The sequence below is a fragment of the Hirundo rustica genome, chromosome 1 (assembly GCF_015227805.2).
Source record: "Hirundo rustica isolate bHirRus1 chromosome 1, bHirRus1.pri.v3, whole genome shotgun sequence".
Classification (NCBI taxonomy): Eukaryota; Metazoa; Chordata; class Aves; order Passeriformes; family Hirundinidae; genus Hirundo; species Hirundo rustica.
Genome location: NC_053450.1, coordinates 126,800,480 through 126,823,604, shown reverse-complemented (window position 1 = coordinate 126,823,604; position 23,125 = coordinate 126,800,480). Strand labels below are relative to the sequence as shown.

The 23,125-nt window shown below is 40.4% G+C and overlaps 2 protein-coding genes across 8 annotated transcripts in view; both read right to left on the bottom strand.

Moving 5' to 3' along the window:
- Nucleotides 1-5,153, bottom strand: part of CRPPA (CDP-L-ribitol pyrophosphorylase A) — a 122,441-nt gene extending 117,288 nt beyond the window's left edge. For all 7 annotated transcript variants that reach the window (XR_009208433.1, XM_040082285.2, XM_040082257.2 and 4 more), the window contains exon 1: nucleotides 4,993-5,153. Coding sequence is in view for 6 of the 7 variants with exons in the window: in XM_040082285.2 (XP_039938219.1) it covers nucleotides 4,993-5,153 (161 nt within the window). In the remaining variant the exon portion in view is untranslated. The remainder of the gene's footprint in view (nucleotides 1-4,992) is intronic.
- Nucleotides 5,154-18,745: 13,592 nt separating this feature from the next.
- Nucleotides 18,746-22,665, bottom strand: SOSTDC1 (sclerostin domain containing 1). Its single transcript, XM_040070713.2, has 2 exons — nucleotides 22,295-22,665; nucleotides 18,746-20,069 (listed from the first exon to the last, which is right to left on the bottom strand). Exons 1-2 carry the CDS (start codon nucleotides 22,611-22,613, stop codon nucleotides 19,654-19,656), a joined length of 735 nt encoding a protein of 244 aa, XP_039926647.1. The 5' UTR covers nucleotides 22,614-22,665; the 3' UTR covers nucleotides 18,746-19,653.
- Between the last annotated feature and the right edge of the window lie 460 nt (nucleotides 22,666-23,125).

Here is a 23,125-nt window from a genome sequence, read left to right as displayed (position 1 = left end):
ACATTGCCCTTTCTGGAGTCAAATGAAACAGACTATGAGGCAACTGGGTTGTACACAGCATCTTCTGAGAAGCAGGGAAGAGAACACAAGTACTGGCCAGCCTGTGATAAATCTCTGCACAGAAGGGGTGGAATGGCTGAAGGCCTCCAAGAGTGGAGTACAATACACCAAAAAGTGACAGGATGCGGTCACAGCTCCACCCTGTGTCTGCATAAACACATTTGTAAACTTGAGTATGTCCCTTAAACTCATTCTGGACCCATGTTCTACAGTTAGAGCCAGGATTTAGGGATGTAACATATTCATGTAAGAGCATAAAGGTATCCTCTAGATAGATTAAATACAGAACTGCTTAGGTTTTGTCCCACTAAAACTCATGGAAAGCACTAATGCAGTAAAGCATGCTACATATTTTAATGAATGAGAGCTATGCACCACACAGCTTGCTATCTCTTCTGAAGATCTGCTTATGGAAATGTTGCAAAATGTTTTAAAGAAGTAAAAAAATATCAGTATACACCCAATCTGGCAGTAAATTAATCTTTTTTCCCTCCCTCAATTTGTCACGTCCTTTTCTTCAGAAAGATTTCATACTAAAATAATAATCTACTGAGGACCTGCTCAAATCCAGTTTAAAAACAATATTTCAAACACCATTTCAATTTTATATCTGTAATATTGGATCAAGCTTCATAAAGAATCAGCACAACATATGAAAAAGATCACAGTACTGCAGCCCAACATGCTTTACAACTCTAGTGCTTCCATACAACACAGGCTGTGGTTCCAAAGTGGAAAATCCAGTCTGACTAAATGAAACAAAATGACAAGTCCAGTTACAATCACTTTACAACTGCCTTCGGAGGACCCCAACACTAGCAGAAAGCAAACAATGAGGCAGAAAAGAAACTATATGCTTGTTTCCTGCAGCTATCCTTCTTGTCACCACCTACATATAGACTTACTGCCTAGTAAAAAAATAGTATTGTTCCATTAAATTTCAAACAGAACTACAAACACTCATACTAGCTCAGCTAGAACTGAAAGTAGGGGAGCTCATTAACTCAGCCACAGACAAAGCAATTCCCTAAAAACACAGGCTGCAGAGGAAATGAAAAAAGCCCCACTTTGAAACTGTATCACCTAAATGGCATGCTGAGGTAAAAATGTGACCCAGATTTAACCCTCTACCAGTTCACTCACATAGAAACCAGAGCTGAAATCTGGTATAAAGCTTAGATACTCACACTCAATCCCCTGCAACTCTCACTCTGCCACTAAAAAGCTATTCAATAAAACCTACTGAGGACCAGCAAAACAAGGCCAGAACCATGCAGTCACTGCTGAGATAACTTTAGCAGTGTTAGACGGTATCTTTCACCATCACAGAAACTTTCAGAGGTGTAAGGTAAACCATCATATTACTTTTGCTAATCTTATTAAAAACCAATTGAGAAAAAGAAGCAACAAGAACAAAATCCATTTGCAGAATTCAAGCATAACTTTCTTTTGCTCCATAAAAGCTTTGTTATGAATTTATTGATATCTGAAAATAATTTATTAATACAAATGTATGTCTTACAGTACAAAAATGGAAGCAGGAAGTTTTTATGGTATATTAAGAAAGTTTGGATGTCTCATGTACAGAAACCACTCAATTTTCTCCAGAAATAAAATGCGCCTTATGACTCAGACATGACAAAAAAGATGCCTCCATAAAATTTGCTGTAACTATTTTTTGCTTATAAGCTACTAAAAAAAAAAAAAAAAAAAAAAAAAGTCAGCTAATGACAACTGGACAAAAAGAAGTATCAGAGTAGATCCATTTAACAAAACTGTAATTGTGTGACTTATAGAGCCAGTGAATATGCATCAATGGAGAAAAATATTTGGCAAATAACCATGCAAGACACTTATAAAGAGAAAAGCTTGGGAGCTTCCCCAGGGGATTTTAAGAGACCTCCCCCTGTTTTTAGATACTACAATAAAGAAAACAAAGCTGTCTGAAACCTTTATGGAAAAATTTAATTCTGCCATTGAAGATATTAACTTTGCTTTCCTCTTTTATAACTACTCATTGTACTTGCAACATCTGGTGAAATATGAGCACAGCAAGAATAGCCGCATATTTGTTCCACAACGATTTTAAAATCAATCTGTACTTTAGTTTGTTTACCTCTCTATAGATTTAGTAAAATATGCATGCACATGTGCATACAGAGCTGACTCCTCCCCATCTCAGAAAAAGAATTGAAAAGATTCTATTCTAACAAACATACATACACCCCCCCCCCCCCAAAAAAAAATCAAATGAAGGAAAAACTCTGCTAGTTGTTACAGAAGCAAAAACAAGGAATGCCATTTTAAATCAGTTGAACTTGTTGCAAACACCTTGCATAGCTCAAGAAGAGCAGGAACAAATCCAATGGGAAAATGAGACAAAGCTTTAAGTTTTCTAACACACTTTAATTTTAGCCCAAAGGTAGGGCCTGACCTTCCTATTAGTGCCACTGCACTGGCAATTAAAACCGATTTTTCCCTACCCTAGTTTTGTTCATCTCCTCCTCAGGGTATCCTCCGTGATTATTATTGGCAGGCCAGTGTTCTACATGCTGTTATCCTATACAACAGGATGCACTACTTATTCATTCATGTCTGCTCTTGTCTCATCTGCCCATTTTTCCACATTAATATTTAAGTCTCACTACTTTCAGCTGAACAGCATAAAAATCTTTTTCTACTGATCTTTAAAGAGCACATGCAAAGCAGCTGCACATCCTTGAACTGCTCATGTATTTCTGTCTATACTTTGCTAATTCTTTTCCAAATTTAAGAAAGCTTCAAAGTAGCCACACCAACGGAGATGTCCAGTTCAACACAAGTTATTACAGGCTAACGAGTCAATGACCCATTCAATTACATCAGGTAAACAACAGACATGAGCAGACAGTGTCAAGCTAAACACAAAATCTGCCATTTCTAGGCAGATTATGTGATAAATTGCAGTTCCTCAATATTACATGCTTGTGCTTACATATGCACAAAGTAAGAACGAGGTACATGCTTCAGAGTTTCAGAGCCAGAAGTAAAAGTGTTGAGATGAAAATTAAAGCCATCCCAGGAGTACATCTGTTCCCAGTTCCTCATACACATCTATACCAATCAACACTCCAATTCAGCAGAGGTGGCAGGAAGCTCTGCCTGACAGAGCACTGGAAGGAGTTCTTGTGCTCCTAAGCACAAGCACTAAGCTGTTACTCTCACAATCAGCTTGGTTGAACTGTACAACTCGACCATCTGACTTTTTGCAGCTTTAGGACAAATATAATACTGTTGCTCAAAGTACAGCTATTTTCTCAGAGCTTGCTGGCAGTAAAAGTTGGGGGGTTTTTTAAGATGCATAACATATCCTTCCCAAACCTCACTCTGTTCTCTTTTCCAGGTCTCCAATATGCTGAGTGAGGATATAATTCCTCTCTGAAGATTACCATGAGATTTTGGCAGAAATTACAGCTGTGGCAAGCTTTGGATTGGATGCTTTGCTTACTGATGTGCTTAGCTTTGCAACTGGCTGCTGTGGAAAATTAAATAAAGAAAACAAGCAGAATTTCTTTCATAAAGTAACAAGTGACCTGAGGGAAGCCTCTCTGGGTGGGAATGGAAAAAGAGTACCAATTTTGAAGTTGTACAAGTTTCCATGTGTTAAGAACTTTGGGAGATACTGGCAATTTTATTTCTTTCACTGATATCCACTCCTCCCCATTTATTCTCTCTAAAAATCTAAAGGTCTGTTTTCCTACAAGTTACTGCAACACATCCAGAATTCCCCTTGACACTCTGCTCTTAGCTGTGGTGTTTCAAGTGACACTAGATACAAGACTTACATTATGTTAACATTTGACAATAATATATTAACTGTCAGTCACATGCCTAGAACTCAACAGCCTTATGGAAAGGAAAAGCCTGGCTGCTAAGAAATCCCTTTACTTTAATCCTTTGCTCCAACACAGAATCATAGAGTGTTAAGGTTGGAAGGCACCCTAATGATTATTTAGCCCCAACCTCCCTGCCATGGGCAGGGACACTTCCCACTAGACCAGACTGCTCAAGGCCTTATCCAACTTGGCCTTGAATGCTACCTGGGTTGGAGCATCCGCAACCTCTCTGGGAAACCTGTTCCAGTTCCTCACCACCCTAGCAGTAAAGAATTTCTTCCTACACCTAACCTAAATTTCCCAATTCGCACCCATTACTCCTTGTGGTATCACTACAACATAAACATGGAAAAGTTACATGTGCACCTTCACACTATGTAAGCCATCAGCTTCTAGTGCAGCAACCATAACTTAAACATTTTTGCTTCAAACTTCCTGCTGATGCAAGGTGCTTTACCACGGGCAACAGTGGAGCATAATGCAGTGCTGTAGGTTCATTATCCCATCATGAGGAGTAGATCATTTTTTGAAGCCTTTGGACACCATAAAGACCATCTTCAATGACAGTGGCAGAACAGATCTCTTTTCGGGGCTGACAGATAGTCCTGTGACTGTCTCCAACAGCTGCGGTGTGCTCATAGCTCAGCAAACCAGCAGCTACACAAACCCTCGAGCTTCGAGGCTGAGGGGCCTCAAGCAGATGGATCTCCAGGAGCCGAGGAATGCGGCACAGCCCCGAAGCATGGACAGGGCTGCGGAAGGAGGGCGGAGAGCCACCCGGGATGGCGGCGCTAGAGCCAGGCTGGGATGGGGGAAGCGCCCAGGTCCCGCCCGGGACTTTTTCCCAGGTGAAGGTGCCCAGACACATCTCGTTCTCTTCCCGGTCTGACCGGGCGGGGAGGGACAGAGAGACACCGCGACGCAAACTAGACCCGCCCTAGCGCCCAGGGCCTGAGGCGGGGGCAGCGAGGGCTGCCTGCGCCTCTCCGGGGCCTGGCGAGGGCCGGCAGGAGCCCGCGGGGCGCGGTCGGGAGCCGAGCGGCGCCGGGCTCGTTACCTCTCCATGGCCCGCACCGCATAGCTGACGAGCGGCCTCCCCTGCACGGAGCAGAACTGCTTGGGGGTGGCACCGCCCAGGCGCTCGCCGCTCCCGCCCGCCGGCAGCACGGCCGACACCGACACTCCGCCGGGCACGGCGCCGCGGCTGCCGGGTTCCATCTGCGCGGGGCCCGGCGGCGGCTCCGCTCCGCGCCCCCCGCGGCAAGAACAGCGCAACCGCCCGCCCGCCTGTTTTATTCGCCCACGACGTCCGCGATCCAAAGAATCCAGCGCCCGCCCGCGCGCCTGCCCCCGGCGCGCACCGGGCCCTACCGCTCGCCCCACCCCGCGCTACGCGAGTCCCCGCAGAAGCTCCCCCGGGCCCCTGCAGCCCCGCGGGAACACCCGGACCGCGGCGGGGGAGCGCCTGGGGCAGGGCGGCACGGCGGCAGCGGGCACGCAGCGGCACTGCCCGGGTACGGCAGCCATGGGCCCTTTAAATGCCCGGCGCGCGGGTGGCTCGGGGCGGGGCCGAGCTGAGGCGCGGGGGAGGCGCGTCCCGCCCTGTCCCGCCGGGAGCGGGGGGAGCCGCGCAACGGGGTTGGGGTTCCTGTCCCAGTGAGGAAATAAACACGGCGCCGAGGGAAAAGCAGGGCGAACCGTGGGGCCTGCGTCTTCGTGAGAGCCCAAGAGGCTGGCCGGGGACACCTGGTGGAATGTGGTGATTGTTTCCCTTCATTCTAGGAGGGGGAGATTGGAATAGGATCATATTGGAATTGTTGAGGCTGGAAGACCTCTTTAAGTGATGGAGTCTAATCGTTTACCCAGCATGGCTGTATTCACTGTTAAACTACATTTCCCAAGTGCTACATCCACACACCTGTGGAACACTTCCAGGGATCGCAACTCCACTACTTCCCTGGGCATCCTGTTTAATGTCAGCCTTTTCAGTGAAGAAATTTTTCCTAATATCCAACATAAACCTCCCCTGTTGCAGCTTGAGGCAATTTATTTTTCTGTCCCTTGCTACCTGGGAGAAGAGGCCGATTCCCACCTGACTCCAAACTTCTTTCAGGGAATTGTAGAGAGTGATAAGGTCTCTCCTGAGCCTCCTTTTCTCCAGGCTAAGCAGCCCCAGCTCCCTCAGTTGCTCCTCACAAGATTTGTGCTCCAGACCCTTCCCTAGCCTCTTGTCTCTCTCTGGACACACTCCAGCACCTCAATGTCTTTTTTGAAGTGAGGGATCCAAAACTGGACACAGCACTCTAGGTGTGGCCTCACCAGTGCCAAGTATAGCAAGACTGCAGCTCTTCTGGTCCTGCTGGCCACATCAGTTCTCTAATACAAGTCAACACGCCATTGACGTTCTTGGCCACATGGCTCTCGTTCAGCCTCTGTGAGCGAGCACCCACAGGTAAAACTCGGTAGTCAACTCTGTGAGGATCTGGGATCTTCCAGCTTGTCTCATGGTGTTACTTACTGTAAGCAGTGATGGCTGAGACATGTTTGGAAAATTCTCAGGGCTGATGCCCATTAAATGGCAGAGAAGGTATAGTCTGGCGATCGCCTGTCAAGACCTTAGTGAGGTGGCAGGTGCCAGAGCAAGCCAGGAAGCTGAGCCAGTGGGTGCGGGTCAAGGTCAGGGAGGCAGCACACCAGGTGCAGACATAGGAGGCCAACAGTAAAGACTGCTTAAAAGTAGCTTCCAAAGCAAAACAAGGAAAGGTGGGTTGAGAAGAGGGTTGCTTCTAGCTTTTTCATAACAGCTCTTACTAGTGGAAGAGCTCTTTTTACTTGACAAGTTAGACTCCTTAACTCAGTCATCCAAGCTTGAAGGTGGGGACACTCAGGGCCCTGGCCCTTGCCTCTTTGACATTATTTTTAGGAAAAATTCAGTGTCTTATATGCAGTCTATCCTAAAATCACCAAAGTTTTTAGAGTCTGCAGAATTTCTTTATATCTTTGAGAAGATAGCTTATTTACAGCTTTTCAGGTTTCTCTTAGCTGTGTTTAGAGGAACCTAAGACAAACACATACAGAGACCTTTCTGAGGAGTAAGCATGAACATTTATCTGCCAGCTGGGCTGCTTTGCCAGTGCCAGCTGTGAACTGGAGTAGAATTATCATATGGGCTTGCAGAGGAATCATAAGTAGGAGTCATACAATAGGAGTGGAGTGATCCCTCCTAGCAAAGGCAAGACTTCACAGGTATTCCTGATACCTGCAGTCACAGGAAAGTCATGCACAGCCCAGGCACTTTACAGGCAGAGGTGTCAAGCTTTTGGAATGGAGACTTTTCACCAGAGAGGGAATTAGCTAGAAATTGAACTGCTTTCCTCCCAACAAGTGTTGCTCTCATTGTCCTCAGGACAGTTTAGCATGTGGGATTTTTTTTTTTTTTAATCCATTGGCTCAGCAACTATATTAAACTGTTTATGTTCTTTTTTAGCAGGTATTTTCTTTTCTTTTCTTGGAAAGTGTTTCGCTACCTAATTCCTGACTGATGACATATATTTTTCTGTTCTCTCTTTTTGGGACTTCCAAGTTTGTACTGTGAGTCAGCATCATTTCATTATCATTAGTTGCCCCAAATTAATTTTTCTTCTTAAGCTAAGCACCTCCAGTGTCAAAAATCATCTTTGATTCTGATTTTTTTCTTGCAGAAATTCTATACAAATGCGTTCATGGCAACTTATTCTGCATCATTTCCATTTTTTCATTTTTTTTCAGTGTAACATCTTCTGAATTCCTGTCTCAGGTCTTCATGCATTCATTTATTCATTCATTCATTCATAAAAGCCACACCTCTTGTTTGCCTTTCTGTAAGATACAAAATAATTTCTTTTTGGTTCCATGGCTTCTCACACTGTATATGAGTTCTGAGGATTAGGTAAGACATTCCCAACACCAAAACAACCTTCAGAACTATTTTCCCCTTCCTTCTTGACATTGGGGTTTTACATGTCTTCACCTACACCCACAATCTCTTGTGCCCAGTACCTTCTTTCTTGTCCAGCCAATGTTTCCCCACTTCATTTCACTCATTAATATTAACTTCTTCTGTGAAGGAACATGTGCCAGTTTGGTTCTGTTCTTGCTCTGAAGTCCATTTTCCTTACTATACTAGGGATATTACACTTGATCAATCCAGAATAAATTATATTTGATGGATGGACTTTGGCAGAAGCAGACTTCAGTGTCATTGAATCTGTTGTATATTATGGTGAGATTTTACAATCCAGCCAAAAAGCACTTTGAAGCTGCTTTTGGCTGCACTTGAATATCAAATGTTTCAGAAGTTTTCATGCTTTCCACAGTCCTTATGGAGTCAAAAGATTTTTGTCTTGTGTTGCTAGCACCTGGAAATTTTTCCAGAAGCCCATCAGATTCTTGGGGTCTTGGATATACTGAATTTGTTACTGCTATTTCTCCTTTTTTTTTTTTTTTTTTTTTTTTTCCTTAGACAATGATATGGAAGGAAGAGCATATTTAACATTCTTATCTATTTATATTAAGCTTTCCCATGAGCTAAGAAAACTGGGATTTGGGGGTTCCCTTTTTTTAAATATTCACTTGTTAGTATCATGCAGTGAAGCACTTAGGGAATGCAGTGACTTTGTGAATACATAATTTATCTCCAGTTCCATTCCATTATACATTTTGTATTAAATCAATCTAATGTTTTAGTTGCTATGCATATATATGCATGCTCATATATAAACATTGGAAGTGGGAAAAATGTAAATTCACACATATTGGAAGAAGAATTTTGTAGTTATTGGCTGGATAAAAAGGAACAGAAGCAGCATTTACCTCAGAGCAAGTAAAGAGCAGGCTAATCTATCATTTCTGTGCAGGGGTATAACATCTGAAATCACAGCTGTAGTTTGCAATTATGCAGTAAACATGCCAATCATATGGCTGAAAAAAATGGTGGTTTTTCTCTCTCTCTCGCTCTCTCTTTTTTTTTTTTTTTTTTTTTTTTTTTTTTTTTTTTTTTTTTTTTTTTTTTTTTAAAGAAAGAAGATATGTACAAATTGGAATAAAATTACAGTAGTGAAATTCACCTGACAATTTGACTGCTGGGGAAAAAATAATCTGTTTCTATGACTGAAACTCATAATAGGGTTTTCAGAGAACATTGTTATGGGAGTGGTAGATATCATTCTGAAATGTTTTTGTGGAAAAATTAGTGAAATAATAAAATTTCTTAATTTAAAATTGCAGTTGAGTCTTCTGTATTTGTAGTATAGCTGAGAAATTGTCCTTTTTTTCAAAACTCTTGAAACATTTTATTTTTAATGCAGGCAAAATAAGATGAATTTGCCTTTTCCTGACAAGCAGCAAGGTTGACTGTTATGAGTTTCAAACGGGAAATGCATGCAGTCAAGGAATATTTTGCAAGTTAAAGTAAATTGTAAAAGCAAAATTACAAAAACCCCACAATACACTGTGGAGGTTTAAGATCTCTAAAAGATAACATAAAGATAAAAATATTACAAATCTGAGAGCCCTTCTTGAAGCTAACATGGTATCTGTAGCATTCTGAGCAGTTGTGCAGGCTTTTAACCAGAACCTTGTGTTCACAGGATTATATTTCAATAATTTTATCCAGATATATGAATTATTACTTCAGTGGTGGCAAGCCATAAAATGAACATCCAGAGCTGTAGTGAAGGAAGTGGAATGCCAGTTCTCTTTAGACAGTTTTTGTGTTCATGTAGGATAGCAGTCTTGGCTCTCCTGAAGTCACCAATAACTGTCTCAAATCATAGAAGTCACTGTTTACAGAAATAGACACAGGCTCCTTGCCTATTTAAAGAGATTAGGAAGTCCCCCAAAGGATAGAATTTCAGTTTTTATCTTGCATGTCTGTTGCTATTTGTAGCACTTTGCACTAGGTCTTGAAGTCTTAGGCTTCATGGAAAGCATGCTTATTTTTTCTAGATATTTTATTTCAGTTCTGATTGATTACTAGAAAAAATGATCATGTGCCAATTTTATTTTATGCTCTTCACAATTTTCTAGCTTTTGCCTGAGCCTGAGTCTGAGGGCTTATCAACCCTCCACATGGTCCTTTTAGACTTACTTCTACATCTTTACTATTTCAATCTGTTGCACAGCAGCTGCCTTGAAGTATTTGCTCTGTGGTGACAGTGGTTTCCAAGTCAATATAGTGTCATAGGGAACATAGAGCTTGAGAAAGTATAATTGATGGGGCAATGTTGAAAAGGGCAAAAATATTTTCTCTCCAAAGCATATTTAACACCTGCAGGGAATTCTTATCTCATTTTACATTAGCATATATTTATATTTGTATTTTTACAAATATGACTGCAAAGGGTTATTTCTTGGTCTGAGAATCTTTGATGAAAGATGCTATAGATGTGTGGAATACTTAGATAAAGAGCTGTGCTATTGATTTGCTCCTATTGGTATGTGGAACTGAGATCAAAACAGCGTGTACAGCAAGGGAGTTATACACATGCATAGCTTAAATGATGTGAATGTTAACTATCAAATATCAAAGACTGCTTACATGCCTTAGATACAGTGTGCATAGAGCCACCTATAGATTAGATCCCTAAGGGGAATTGTAAGTGCTATTTCCTTCAATTCTGCAAAAAATATTTTTTTAAAAAAAAGTTGAAGTGTAAATAGAGAATTTCAATGCCAGAAATGTGAAGGAAATGTGGTCTTTGAACACAGAGGGGTGTTTTCATGCTTGCACATCATTGTAGGTATGTTGAAAAATATGCATTGCATTTCACCTGTTCTATCCTGTGTGCTTTACATGCGCAAACCCCTTTGTCATTGTTTTACATGGTTTTGGTAGCTAAATCTCTTCTATGAATAGTTGCTACATAGAGGAAGTATCTTGCTCGTGTGCTGTGCGAGTGCTAGAAAAAATTGACAAACATTGATTTTGATGTTTGGCACACATTTTAAAGCTTCACCCTAAAATGTTAAATTTCCCCTGAAGTGTTTACCCATTCTCTACCTGATAATCCTCTAGGCCTCTGGGATATGGAAGGTTACTTCAGGAGCCAATTAGTATTTTGTGTACACAAAGTAAAAGAATTTAAAGATAAGATACTTACCCTACAGTGTGTTATTCAGTAATTCATGAGAGTGAAATTCCCTAACTGCAGGAGAATTTGTGAAATTCAGAAAAGTTTTAAAGAGTTGGAAAAAGACTACTACTGCTTTGGGGAGTGCTTTGGCAAGTAGGCAATGAGATGAAGGCCTTGCAATTTTTCATTAGAAACAGTTGACTTGTCTTAAACACTTGGCTCTGGAAGGGACTTTGTAGATTCTAGGTGTGTTGGTCAGATGCTCAGTAATGCCAGGTTTGGGTAGGCCTATCTGCTCAGCTTTAACATCACCATGTGTTGTGCTGTGTAGAGGAACTGTGGTTTAGGGTCTTTGGCTGTCAGAGTGCACGGGATGGTGACACTAACGAGGACATGCAAGTTGAGGGATGGAAATCCCTATGGCTGTTTTCCACAGTCAGTGCGGCATAAGAGCTGGCACCAGCTATTAGGATAGTGCCCTACCATGTCAGTAAAAAGAGAAATGTTTAATTTTGACAGATGACTGAAGAAAGTTACCTCTGAGGAAGGACTAATGGTAGTTTGCTTTTCTCAAGATGATTCAAAGCGGAGAGAGTCTACGAACTGGTTAAGTAAGTGGTGTTGAGCCACAGATGGTGCCAGTGATACAAAATGATGTAGTGAAATGTTAGAAAATATATAAGAGTTTAAGTTAGACTTGGAATAAAGTTGGGATTTTCATGGCTCTGAATCTTTTTTTTCATTTTGGTGTATGTATATTATCATGCTGTGTTTTATTCTTTACCTTCTTCTGTGTTATTTCCATGGAATGTTTGTGAAGGAAATGAAACGATTCACCGAACTTCAAGTGATGGAGACTATCAAAGAGCACCAATGAAAATTTACAGATTTGGTATATATAGGTGTACAAGTTTTAATATTTATTGCTGCGCTGAAAGCATTGTTTCTGCATCTCTTGCCATTTTCATAATGGTCCTTACTTTAAGAATACCAGGGATGTTATTCATTGGCCCTACATCTAAAGAATATAGATTAAGTGAGTTTGCCAGAGTTCATATAGGAGGGATTCCATCCATGTCAGTTTTTACACAATGAATGAAGACTGGTCCTAACTATTCCATCAGGGACTGAAATTGCAGCAGGCAAGACAAGGTACTATCCAACACAAAAACTGGCCTTAGTCTTCACCGTGTATTTATATGATATACATTAGAAAAAAAAAAAAAATCATTCTTTTTGTCCTCTTATTTTGATTTTTTTAGTGCTACCTTCTAACCCTTTTGGTAGTTGGTAAAAGGATATGGCTTAAAATGCAGTCTGCCTTGTAGTAAAGTTTGTGAATCTTTTTTGTCTTTCCAAAGAGTTGCTTTATGGTGAGCAGCATGGTAGTCCCTAAAAACAGTAGTCTTGTCCTAATCCTTTCTCATCCTTTGCTGACTTGTGCAGTTCTAGCATGAAAATGTCAGATTGGAAAGTATCGATCTTTTGATCCTGTTCAGTTTTAAGAAAGATCAAGGTTACAGATTTTCCCCCACTGCAGCAATGTGGCTACCTATCATCCAACAATTATACAGAGACTCAGCTTGTTTAACATACACCACTGAGCAACCATCAAAGGTTAACCATTTTCCAACATACTAATCTAGCTGGATTGCAAAGCAACTACTTGATGAAAAATGTTCTGTATCCTGCTACTGTTTTTCTGAGTAATGCAGTCCAGCTCATTTTGCTTTAAAAATTCTTCCTGGAACTTACCTGTGCCAGTACTATTGTGCTTTTTCATATGTTGTTTTCTTCAGTACTCAATGCTTCAGAAAATGGATTAAGTAACGCATCCTTCTGTGTGTGTGTGTGAGGTGTGTGTGTGTGGAAAAGAATTGTGAGACAGGTGATGTAAATACTGGAAAGAAACGAGCCTGGTCATTGAAACACCATGGGAAAGAGGATTTTATTTTGCTAGAGCCAGAAGTTTCAAAGGGAAGGGCAGAAACAAACAGATTTGCAAGGGACTGTAGTATTTGAGTAGATAGAGTACCACAAAGTACTATGTTCTTAAGATTCAGACAGTGACTTGAATGGTCTGTCTAATGTGGGCTTTTATGGAAGATATACGCCAAGAAGAATTAAATTAAGCAAATAAAAATGGAAATCCTTAATACCTGTTATGTTATTGGCAAAAGATGTTGCAAACATTTTCTTCTGGGAGAGATGTCAAGATCCATAACAGATTACAAAAAGATCAAAAGAAAATATAGGGACAGTAGTTGCATAACAGCTAGGAGAGGTTTTATGTGTAACTCACTAGTGTATGCTTGATGGTCTTGTTCACAAAATCAGATCACTGTAATTTTATACATGTATATGATATTTGATATATTCTATGTAGGTGGTAAGCAGGATTTTGAGCTAAATTCTTCAACAAGGAAGTCCAGGTGTGTGGCAGACTGATAGCTTTCTTGGAAACCTGTACATGAATCTTGTCAGCTTAGGCAGTATTCATTCTCCTCAGAAATAGGAGGCTGTGGTCACCCACCAGAAGATATGAACAGTGCAGTGGAGTGTGCATTTCTGTGAAGATGGCAGATTCTGAAATCTCCCTGGTTTCCCTGGTTCAGTGTGGAACAGTACAGACACACTGTGCTGTGTATTCTTCCCTTTGCATAGAAAGTGAAGGCACAGAGACCGACAGAAATGGTTTTCTACCACTTGTATTTAGATTTGACAGTCCCTACATCTCAGGGGTAACAGTGTTCCTGGGCTATTGGGCTTGGCAATCTGCAGATGGAGCAAGTCTTTTGAAGTCTCATGACAGCACATGCTGTCCTCCACATGCCATTTTGTTTCCTTATTTTGATCCATCTTCCTTCTCCTCTTCTAGACATACCCAGGTTCAGGCATTTCAATATCTGAAAACAAAAGATGCAGTGCAGTGATACCAGTTCCTAGGTGCTATTAGCTGGTCTGGCTACTGTCCTAAAAATTGCAATAAAGATGCACAAAAGCAAAAGTTTCAGCACAATTTTTTCAATGAATAAAAAAAAAAAAAAAAAAACAAAAAAAAAAAAAAAAAAAAAAAACACCACCTAAGGAAGTGTTCCTTGCTAAAACCAAAATTTTTGCAGCTTTACGTTTTAGAAACACTCAGACCTCTGTTCTCCATCCCAGCTTAATGGCTATAGGGAATGAAAAAAGCTTTCTCATCCTAAAGTAAATGAATAAATAAATAAGCAAATAAATAAAATAATAAACTAACAAGCAACAGATGTTTAAACTTGCTTCAGCTGCAATTAAAACAAAGTCTTTGTGCTGCAGAGTGTTTTAAAGCTTTGAATAGTCACTCCATTTCTCTGGAGTGGCTGTCCTTGTGGTAGGGCTAGGCAAGTATTTTTCTCCTTAGGCCCTCTCTCTCAACTCTCCACTGTTTTATATAAAAGAACTTTAATGACTGTGCCTGGATAGCTCCTCTTTAGCCAGCCAAACATCAGATTTCACAGACTCATTTATGCTTTTACTAAGTTGCTTTACAGCTTCTTCACTAAGTCACTTCTCACTGGGACTAACAAAACAAATCAAATGTGGAACTCCTAAGCCAAGTCAGAGCTTTGCTTTTCCTCTCAGTAGTCATAATTTAAAAATAATGGATCCAGACATTCTAAAAAGAGAATTTAAATATTTATGTATCAAAAAGCAAGTGTGCTGTAGTAATATCATTACTATAAATTAAAGGGTTTAAACAATGAGACAATTATACACTATTGTACCACCACTAAAATAGAGCAGGGAACAACAAATAGACAAAGTGTTCAAAGTATTTTTTGGTGATTTAGTATTTTTTACTTAAGCAGTTGGTAGTAAAAATCACTTTTTGACAGAAGTTACTGTTGCAGTTTAGTAAACAGAACTGTATTATCCTTTCAGGGGATTTTGATTTAGGCCTCTTTTCTGATAGCTGATATTTTATTTTATTTTATTTTATTTTATTTTATTTTATTTTATTTTATTTTATTTTATTTTATTTTCCATAACATTCAGGAAGTACCGTATCCCACAAACATCCCTTTTAAAGAAGTTGTCCAGATTTTCATTTCTATTAAGACATCCTCTGTATGTCTTTGTGGTTGCAAAGAAGCATTAAGAAGGCCTGAACTTCAGGAAATGTAACATCACCTCTTTCACTATCATGTCAAAGGGAGGTAAGAAAATGCAAAGTCCCAAAATGGAGTTACAGTCCAGTGCTTCTAAAGATTTCTCTCAGCAATTAGTAGAGACTACTTATTTTCATGGCATGTTTTTCAGTAAGCATTAACTAAAAATTAAGAGTATTTTCTAGTCATGGAAGTACTGAGTGAGGTAGATGTTTGATTATTAACTCAGTGGTAGGCAATATCTCTGGTAAATCACACTTTTCTAGTGTGTCAATCCACATAACTCATAAAGGGAGTGAGCTGAAAGGCTGGATATCTTTCAGAAAGATGCATGGGCAGGCTTTTGTTGTGGGGGTGATGTTCAGGCAGAATTAGCAAATCCAGTGACAGAATGTCTGCTGAGCTCATAAATCTCTAGAGAATTTTCAGGTTTAGCCTGGAGCGATGTTTATATGTATGTCAATGAACTTAAAATCAAAGCCCCTTGCCTGGCCTCCAGGAAAGGAAATGCATCATGAGAATAGGATACTTTCCAGCTCTAAGGATTCCTTATAATTTTCAGCTGAACACCTCCAGGTTAATACTGTAGCAACAAGACTCTCACAGTGGAATGTATTGAACAGTCCTTTCTTGATTAATGTTGTACTTCTTCAGGAAGGATATAAAGGTCAAGGTTAGAAGGACTAAAGTGATTTACTAGCAGAAATCTGTTAGGTATTTTGAAGGGTGTTATTCAAATGTCTGCTTTATTTCCAAACAAATGACAGCGTTTGGATTGGATGGTTTTGATTCCAAGGCTGCTGGAAAGGCAAGAGCAGCAGATTTGCTACTACTATTAAATAACTGAATAAATAAACTTCTCAAGGGCCTTTCTGGTCTAGATTGCAAATGTCAAGCCCTTATGACTTCCACGGCTGATAAATGTCTTAATGACACATACTATCTACCACTGCCTCTAAGAAATGTGCCTCTGAATGCCTCCATGCTATCAAAACAATCAGCATCTGGCTAAGTTTGTTTCTAGTGATGTCTGAGGAAAATTGATTTCCACTCACTATAAAACAATTTACCCCTTAGCTGGGGGCAGATTTCATCAACTCAAAAGTAATGAAACAGTGGTGGCAGATTAACAGATTTATTCTAATTTATTCACTTTTAGTTTTCTAAAGAAGCAAATATGAGAAATTATAAAATTATTAGGTTCTTTTTTAGATGTTTGAAATACTTTTTAAGAAAGCATTTGGAATTCTGATCTGCCTATATGATTGAACATCACTGAGAAAGTAAATTTCTATATAATTTTAGTGTAATAAATCTGGACTATTTATTAGGCACTAGTCTAATGTGCTTAAAAAATTTACCTAATCTGCCTCTACACTGTACTTTTTCAAAACATTTACGTAGTTCTTGTATCTATTTGACTTAATACTTTAGGTTAAAGTTTTACCACGTTTGTCTTTCCTTTTTAAGTCAGAAGCAAACTTGAGATGTATCATACATAAAATTATTTCAGTTTAAGCAATACTGTTTCACTGAGCCTTTGAGAAACTTTGGCCACTGACCTCCACAACAGCAATGGCCCATATCCTACCCACTGCCACTTTATATGTTGGAGATCCTCCACAAGAAACTAGTTAGATGTACTTGTGTAGTGCCTTTTGTCTGGGCCCTTGGATAGACCCCTGTGATTTCATATGTAACAGGATGAGACCAAAGGCAGATTGTATAGGCCACAGTGAAGCATTCAGAGCTACAAGCTGCGTTACAGGGTAACATTATTCCTTCAGAAAATTGGACATGACCATATTTCTAGTGCTGCTTTCCTCCAGATCTCTCTCACAAAAGACCAGTCGTGGCCAAAGAAGAGACCTTAGCTAATTCAGGGGGTACGTCAAAGTTGCTGCTGATGGACACAGCTCCTGCTGGCTTCCCTCATGTTCTTTCAAATATGCCACATGTAAAGATGGGCCCCATGGTCTTTCTATAGCATGTCCAGCAAAATTTCACAAAGTCATTTTAGCTGAAGTGTGTCAGATTATTCCCCTTTGGGTAGTTTTGCATAAAAAGTCAATCTAGAAGTTATTATCTCTATTTCTAAATGTAAACTCATATTAAAGATGTATTTTGCTCCTACAGTCCAACTTCACTGACTGAAGAAGAGTTATGAGCAAGATGTGCAGATTTTTTACCCTTCGTATTTCTGCAAGTTAAACAGAGAACAGGTAGAGTAGCTTTACTGATTTTTAGTGACTATTGGCATTGAAGTTATTTATATTTTGGTCCATTATCTCAATATTTTGTGTTTTATCATCTTGAATAAGTAGCTGGATAGCAGTTTAAAAATTGATAAATGTTTGGCATTTGGAAGAAAATTTTCTGTCATGAAATGATTGAATGAGACTATAATGTCTGTTAAAATTTAAAAAAAAAAACCTCTAAGTCTGCTGAACTGATATGCCTAGCAGCAATGTCATTTCAGTTCTCCCTCTGCTAACTCCTTTATTCATCATCTCTCCTTTTATGCTTAAAAAAAGCACCTTTAAGATCAGAGAATTTAAGTATAAATGGTCTCTGGTCTCATCATTTTGATATGTTGACAGTCACAAAACTGAATTTGAAACAACTAGTTCATTAATGCAATGGGGGTTTTTAACTATACTACCATGTGGATCACTTAAAATTGAATTAAAAAAGTATATCTCTCTCTTACATATGGCAAATTTTAAAGTAAATTCTTGAAAGTAACTTTGAGGAAAAATCAGTCCATTTTGTTGATAAAATTTAGAATTCAGTAAGTCAAGCCAGGCAGCAGCAGTGATTTTCAAACAGCTCTCCACTAATGACCAAGATCTCTGCCAAGAACTTCATTATTAATCTTTCAGAATTAAGATGCAAAATAGGATGAGATAAAAAGAAGGTCAAAGAGAACTTGGGTGAGACCTTATCAGGCAAAATTTTCATTACTCTCCTCTTGTATAATTTTTACTTTGGGTGCAAATGGATTGTAAATGTTAATGATTCAAGAACAGCAGAATCCCATGATGAAATCTTGCCCGTAGTGTTTAAATATAGCTTGAAAGATTAAGAACAGGTGATTCACAAACTATGTGTTGAAAAGTAGATTAATAACTAATTTTCTGATACATTCTATAAGAATTTGTGAATAAATGTGCAGGACTGTATTGGTACTATAGAAAAAAAATGAAACCATATGTAATTTATACCATAATCCTGACTTGATCATTAATAATGAAAAGAAAAAAAATGTCGGTGTCTCACTAGCTTGTAGAATTTCTCTAATATACGCTTCTTCTGAAATGTGGAGCTTGAGAATTGTCAAATAAGAACCTGACTTGGACCACTAATAAGCACCATCTGTTACATGATCATGTAAGATTTTTACATTGAGAAAGATTGTTTCAATGTTAAATTTCACAGCTAGACTTTTTTAAGCCAAATAATGTTCTCCCTTTTTTTAAGTTTAAGTGTTGTGATAAGTAAGTTTAAGTGGTTGAAATGTGTGCATTTTCATACAGACAGCCAGGCAATACAGTTTTTAGCACTGTTTATTTTTGTAAAAAAACCCAAAAACCAACAACAATTAATTTGAAAGGAAGTCATAGCTGTCTTTTGATTGCACATTTTTAAACAAAAATAATACAAGATGAAGAATGAAAAATACAGATTTTATGATGCTATGTCAAAATAAAACCTAAGTCTATGAATGTTGAAAATTAAAATATATATACCTAAATGCTAAAATAACTATTTTACATTATCTACAAGATGTATGTTCTAATCCAGCCCCAAATCATAGGAAAATACTTTGATACATATGAAAAGCTATAAACATAAGGAAATTTTGAAGGGAAGTAACACACATAAAAGCTCATTAAATAATTACAACAACAAATAAATAGTTTGTTCAGCTTTACTTTTTGATTGCTGCCATGCATATTTTAATTTTTGGTATATTGAGATAAGAGAAAGGTGAGCATGCAAAGCACTTTTTCTTAGAATTAATCTGAAAGCAGATACAAGGTGTTGTATTTTTAAGCCGTTGTCAGAAGATCATAAAATGTGATATAAAAGTCAATAGATGTGATAACTGTTCTCAAGAAAACAAACAACAAAGCATCATTTTACAAAATTGACTTCAGTGAATACTCTTGGCAAATTTTCTTTGCTTCCATGGCTGGAGAAATTGTAAAAGTTTATAATGTGGTTTTGGAAGGCTTGTATGATTCCCCATCTTGAGAATTTGGAAAATCACCCAAAAGGTCCATATGCTGAGAATGCCCCTTTTGATTTTGGTCAAAACAATAAGCATGTAGTGTCGACTGAGAACACAGCAATGGCAGACTTGTCTTTAAGCAGTCAGAATGGTAAAGCAAATGATTACAGGTGAGTTCAATTTTGGCACAAGGAGAGGGAGGTGAGAGAGCAGAGGATGTCTGACTTCTAACTTGTACTATGCTTGCTGGATTTACTGGCTCTTTTCCTTTCTTTGTGGTGCTGGATGGGTTTTGCTTGAGAGGTTCCCTCAAAGTTGTGGCTGGACTCATTGTGCTGTCTGGTGTATCGCTTGCACTTGCAGGCCGTGACCACAGTTATTTTGTAGGTTCTTATACTTCCATCCTGGCACTGAAGCTGAATCCTCTGAGTGCGAGTTTTGTCATTGACACATCTCCACTCCTGCGAGCTCCGCCTGCTCCAGTACTTGGTTCCGTAACCTCCTCCAATCCAGTTGGGGAGCAGTTGCAAAGGGAGGCATTCACCAGCACACACCAGTTCTTTCAGGGGATTAATGCTGGTGCACTGGCCATCTGAGATGTACTTGGTGGATCTCAGTTCTCGACAACCAACTTGAACGCGATCTGCAGAATGCAGAGAACAAGAAACACTGAGATTCAGAATGGAGTGATTTCCTTAACTAGTCATTTTCACATTAACCAGGTATGTTTTGCAGAAGTTAAAGTAGGCTTTAATCTTTACAGGCTATCTCTTTGCTGTTGTGTGCCCCAACACAAGGGCCTCAAGTGCTGATGGTATCTCTGGATAACACCACAGGATAAAGAAATCCTAATGACATGCACTTCAGCAGTTGTGGTAGAAGAGGCAATTTTATTCTCTATCCTTCTCAGGGACATACCTTTTAGAAGAGAAAAATGCCCCAAGGGAAGAAATGTTTCCTGCTTGTTCTCAGTCTTGGGAATCTGCACTGTGATGTTTACAACAATTACGTTCGATCATTAGCAAGGGGGAAAACACTGCTTTGAAAACAGTTGAAGTGCTTTTAAATGAATTTCAAATAGTGTGTTTTTTCTCATTCCATGGTTACAGTGGACTGAATTCCCCCATGAACTCTGCGGCTCTGAGCAGACACTGCAGAAGTGGTAACAGCTGAAGTTACCACAGAATGGGGTTCTGCCTAGGAAGTTTGACTTATTAGCAGTAACAATTTCAGAGAGGTTTTTTTGCTGTCAAGAGGACATCATCTTTGTAACCGTACTAGTCTGTATATTATATGTAACATAGAGGATCCTATAAATTCTCTCAGGCAGCTGACAGAATCAACATGCAGAGCTTCTCATACAGGCATGTTTGTACCTGTCTGTATGTGCAGTTCTGCACCCTACAATAAACACAACTGTTTATTTCAGTAATTACACTTTGAAATAAACACCCACAGTGTGCTTAATTTTAATAAGCAGTCTTTACTGGCTGTGCTCTCCCTCTTTCCGAAGGACAATTACGGCACCGATTCTACACACAATGCAATTAACTAACGCTTTTAAAATAGAAGTAATTACTAGAAACAGTTCAGAGTGAATCATAAAAGGCTTTGAAGGTACATCTACATATTACAGCTACAGGCTGCTTCTGTTTCTACTTGGATTTTTGGGAGCAAGTTCTGAACTGAGACACTGAGTTAAGATTGCTTCACCGTGTCCCCGGTGTCTCAGGGTGGGCAGGCAGAGGGACCCTAAATCTGCAGGCTGATCCCAGGGACAATTGACAGGGCTGCTCTACTGCCTGCTTTGCAGAAAAGATTCAAGCTTGCCTTGCTGCAGCTGCACTCAGGAATGTACCTGGAAGCAGCTGGTCACAGATCTGAGTTTATCTTTCCTTCTGTTTTTCTGTCTTTCCTGGCTCAGCTTTTCACCAGTGACAGCTCAGTGACAATGAATACCTACTGAGCTGTTCCAGTAATCTCATAATGATGAGATGTTTCCTGTGTATTTAAACCCTTAGCATTCACAGAAGCTGACACACCTGGCTTAGCTGAAAGGTATCGGTGTCACTTGTTGCCTTCACTTTCCAGGGATGACTCTATTTTTATCAGGTTGCTGTGGGTGGGTTGGTGTGTGTGTATGTTTCTCTATCTGGATTTCTTTCATTTTAAGGCGGCGTGCAGGGGAGGGAACAGATAAAGTCAGCAGGTTTCCATTTCCACACATACCTGACATACATACATAAAACTCAGAAGGAAAAGACTGGATATAAAAAAAGGCAAGTTAGGGCAGAGATCATAGGTAAATTATGAGATGATTTGTTTACTTTTGCTGGAGGTGTTAAGCGGCTAAGTGCTACAGCAGGAAGTAAAACTAAGCAGCGGGAACAAAATTCAGAGTTTTTTATTGCACTTGAAAAGTAGCCCAGACACCTCCCCTGCCCGCAGTGGGAGGCGAGACAAGAAAGCGAGCGCTCTGGAAATGCCTCTCTCTCTCTTTTCTTTATCTCGCTTCCCTGCCCGATAGATGCCATAGAACGCGGCATTCCTGGATGAACCTCCCTCAGGAAGTAACCTGCCCGAGAGAGCCGGTCCTACAGGACTTCCCAGCGCGGGGGTGGGGAGGGCGGCTGGCTCGGGGGCCGCCCGGCGAGGCAGATCCCGGCCCGGAACCAGCAGCATCTCGCCGTGGCTCGGTTTCCCGCAGGCTCCGGTTCCCTGGCGCGCCGCGCTCGGGCGCGGGGGCCGGGGCGCTGCCGCGGGATGCGCGGCTCCGGCCGGGCTCCGCCGCCTCTCCCGCTCCCGGGGCCGGGCCAGGCGGGGCTGCCGCCCACGGCTGCGGTGAAGTGCCTCGGGTGGGATACTCACTGTTACGGTCGGATCCGGTGCTGGTGTAGTGCCTGCCTCCGTTCCTAGCTTGATTCAACGTGCTGTTGCTGCTTGGGCTCGCCGCAGCGGGTTTAACAACGTGGGAATAAAGTATCTCTGTGGCATCGTTCTTGAAAGCCAAGTAGCTTCTCGTGAAGATGCAAGCCAGGAGAAAGCCATAGAAGTGAATGGCAGGGAGAAGCATGGCTGGTTCAGTCTCTGTCTGACAGAGCTGGATGAAATCTTTTCCTTCTGCTTCTTCTGTGTAACTGAAATTGCTCGTGAAGGTTTCCTTTATATATTCAGAGAGGTTTGGCATTCATTCAGGTGTAAAGTTGTGGATAGCTTCAGAATGAGAACCCACAAAAGGGGTGGGGTCCCTACATGAGCTGCGAAGACCTTTCACCAATAGGAGAGAAGACTGCAGTAAAGGAGGAGTTAGATGCACTAATTGCAGGATTCCTATTTGGGGCTTTTGAGGGTATCAGAAAACTTAGGAACAAGAAGACAGCAGCATTCAGGCTGAGACCTAGAGACTGCCGGCTCTGCCCTGCCAATGCCTGTGGTCCTGCGTGCCTGGCACTTTCGCGTGATGTGACTAACTCAGTGTCAGAATGAGTCTCTCCTGCCCAATTTATGCAAAGTTATGTACCCTCTTCTCAATCTGAGATGAGCTCTATAAGGACGCAACAATTTCTAGAACGTACAGAAGACTAGTTACACAAATACTGTCTGCAATATACCAAAATTATTTTTAAAAAATATTGTGAATAATTTAAAGCTGCCTCTAGATGCTTTAAATTATGCAGCTTTGATCAACAGGGAGCACTG

Excerpts from the sequence above, each read along its gene's own strand:
- SOSTDC1 (XM_040070713.2), bottom strand. The coding sequence starts at position 22,613 with ATGCCAAACCTCTCTGAATATATAAAGGAAACCTTCACGAGCAATTTC. Across the intron at positions 20,070-22,294 it reads CACCGGATCCGACCGTAACA|ATCGCGTTCAAGTTGGTTGT; the intron begins GTGAGTATCCCA and ends TGCATTCTGCAG.